General features: G+C 46.7%; 1 protein-coding gene across 2 annotated transcripts in view; it reads right to left on the reverse strand.

The window, feature by feature from the left end:
• DCTN4 (dynactin 4 (p62)) overlaps positions 1–538 on the reverse strand; it is a 10,101-nt gene extending 9,563 nt beyond the window's left edge. For both annotated transcript variants that reach the window (XM_010151163.1, XM_010151162.1), the window contains exons 1-2: positions 456–538; positions 1–52 (exon numbers count right to left, since the gene is read on the reverse strand). The exon at positions 1–52 is cut by the window's left edge and continues 133 nt beyond it. In XM_010151163.1, the coding sequence (XP_010149465.1) occupies positions 1–52; positions 456–490 (87 nt within the window). In that variant the 5' untranslated portion in view covers positions 491–538. The remainder of the gene's footprint in view (positions 53–455) is intronic.
• Between the last annotated feature and the right edge of the window lie 922 nt (positions 539–1,460).

A 1,460-nucleotide genomic window follows, 5' to 3' on the forward strand; every position in this document is an offset into this window, starting at 1 on the left:
CCGGGTGGAAAGGGTGTGCATGCAGCAGGGACAGTCAAAGCAGTTAGCACACCTGGAAAGAGGGAGGTCTGTAAGACAGCACTCTGACAAGGGTCCCAGGCAGAGGAAGCAAACCAAGATTAAACCAACAGACAATTTCATCCTACGCAACAGCATCAGGGAGAAAAGGCAACAGAGCCACCAACAGAACCAGGAGGGGTTCAGAGTCAACAGTGTGAAACAGCGGGCGATACTAAAAAACCCTTTGTATTATGTGAGCAGGTCATCAAAAAGCTAGAACATGAAGAACACATGATCCATCAAGGAAAGACATTTATTCCCTAAAACTGACTAAAAGATAACAAGAAGCAATATGATTTTTGAAGAAAGTTTCAGATGCACACGGTCAGGCATTGATTAAGTAAGGGGCTGTTTAAAACAGGGAGTCTCGATGAAAAAAGCTGAAGCAGCCTTACCTATTCTTTTTTAGCTTGGCTTCAGCCGAAGGCATGTTTTCCAGGCAGCTGGGGCAGTAGTGAGAGTCCACCTGATGAACAAGACAGTCACATCACACTTCCTGGCACACATTTGTCTAGACAGCACGCTGGCAGCAGCCCGAGACACTGCCGCACGCTTTAACGAGGCTTGGTGTCTGGCAACGGAGCGATGAAGTGAGTGAAGACTAGAGGCATTTTTCAGTATCTGAAATTTTAGCCCATCTTGGCCAAATTTTCATCTTTAATAACGTGAGTCCGAAGGTTTCTTAGTTCAGAACAAATTAGACTAGTCTGCCTAGTAAATGGGAATAGGGCAACTGGGTATTGACCTTCTGAGGTTACCAGAATTTAATTTCTCAGCTTTAACAGCAGGTTTTTACATGCTGTTTTCCATTTATATCTGAATTTATTCTGCCCTTGCACTTACACTGGCCAGAAATCCATGCATTTCTGAGAACGCTCTGTATCTGTCTGCCGTCACAAATGGATTTTGCTAATTAAAACAACAGCAGCCAGAAAGGAGATCCATTCTTGAAGAGACAAACCAACTTATGGTTAAACATGGAAATGCACAATCACCCTACAGAGACTTCATGATGGCTGCAGCCTGGTGACGAATCTGCTTGCTGCTCTTCACAGGCTCTGCCATTTCCAAAGAGATACCTCTCCTGAGATCTGGGTTGCACAGTTATTCTTCTACTGCGTTTCTCATCTTCTGCCATTTCTTCATTCACTTTCACAAAACCAACTTTACGGATTTTATTACGACAACCCCAGAAGCCACAGGAGCGACCCCAGGGCCCAGGCCTGCCCGTGTTCTGCTCCGCACACAGCCGTGCTGCTGGCAGGCCCCGCGCACCGGCAGACTGTCACCCCAGCCTGCTTAAGGCTCCGGCCTGGACAAAGAACGAACGCTCCACGGCAGAAATGCCACTGCATAACGTGGGGAAAAAAACTTGTCCCGGTGGAAATACACTCACACCA

This window comes from Eurypyga helias, unplaced genomic scaffold (assembly GCF_000690775.1).
Source record: "Eurypyga helias isolate BGI_N326 unplaced genomic scaffold, ASM69077v1 scaffold32184, whole genome shotgun sequence".
Taxonomy (NCBI): Eukaryota; Metazoa; Chordata; class Aves; order Eurypygiformes; family Eurypygidae; genus Eurypyga; species Eurypyga helias.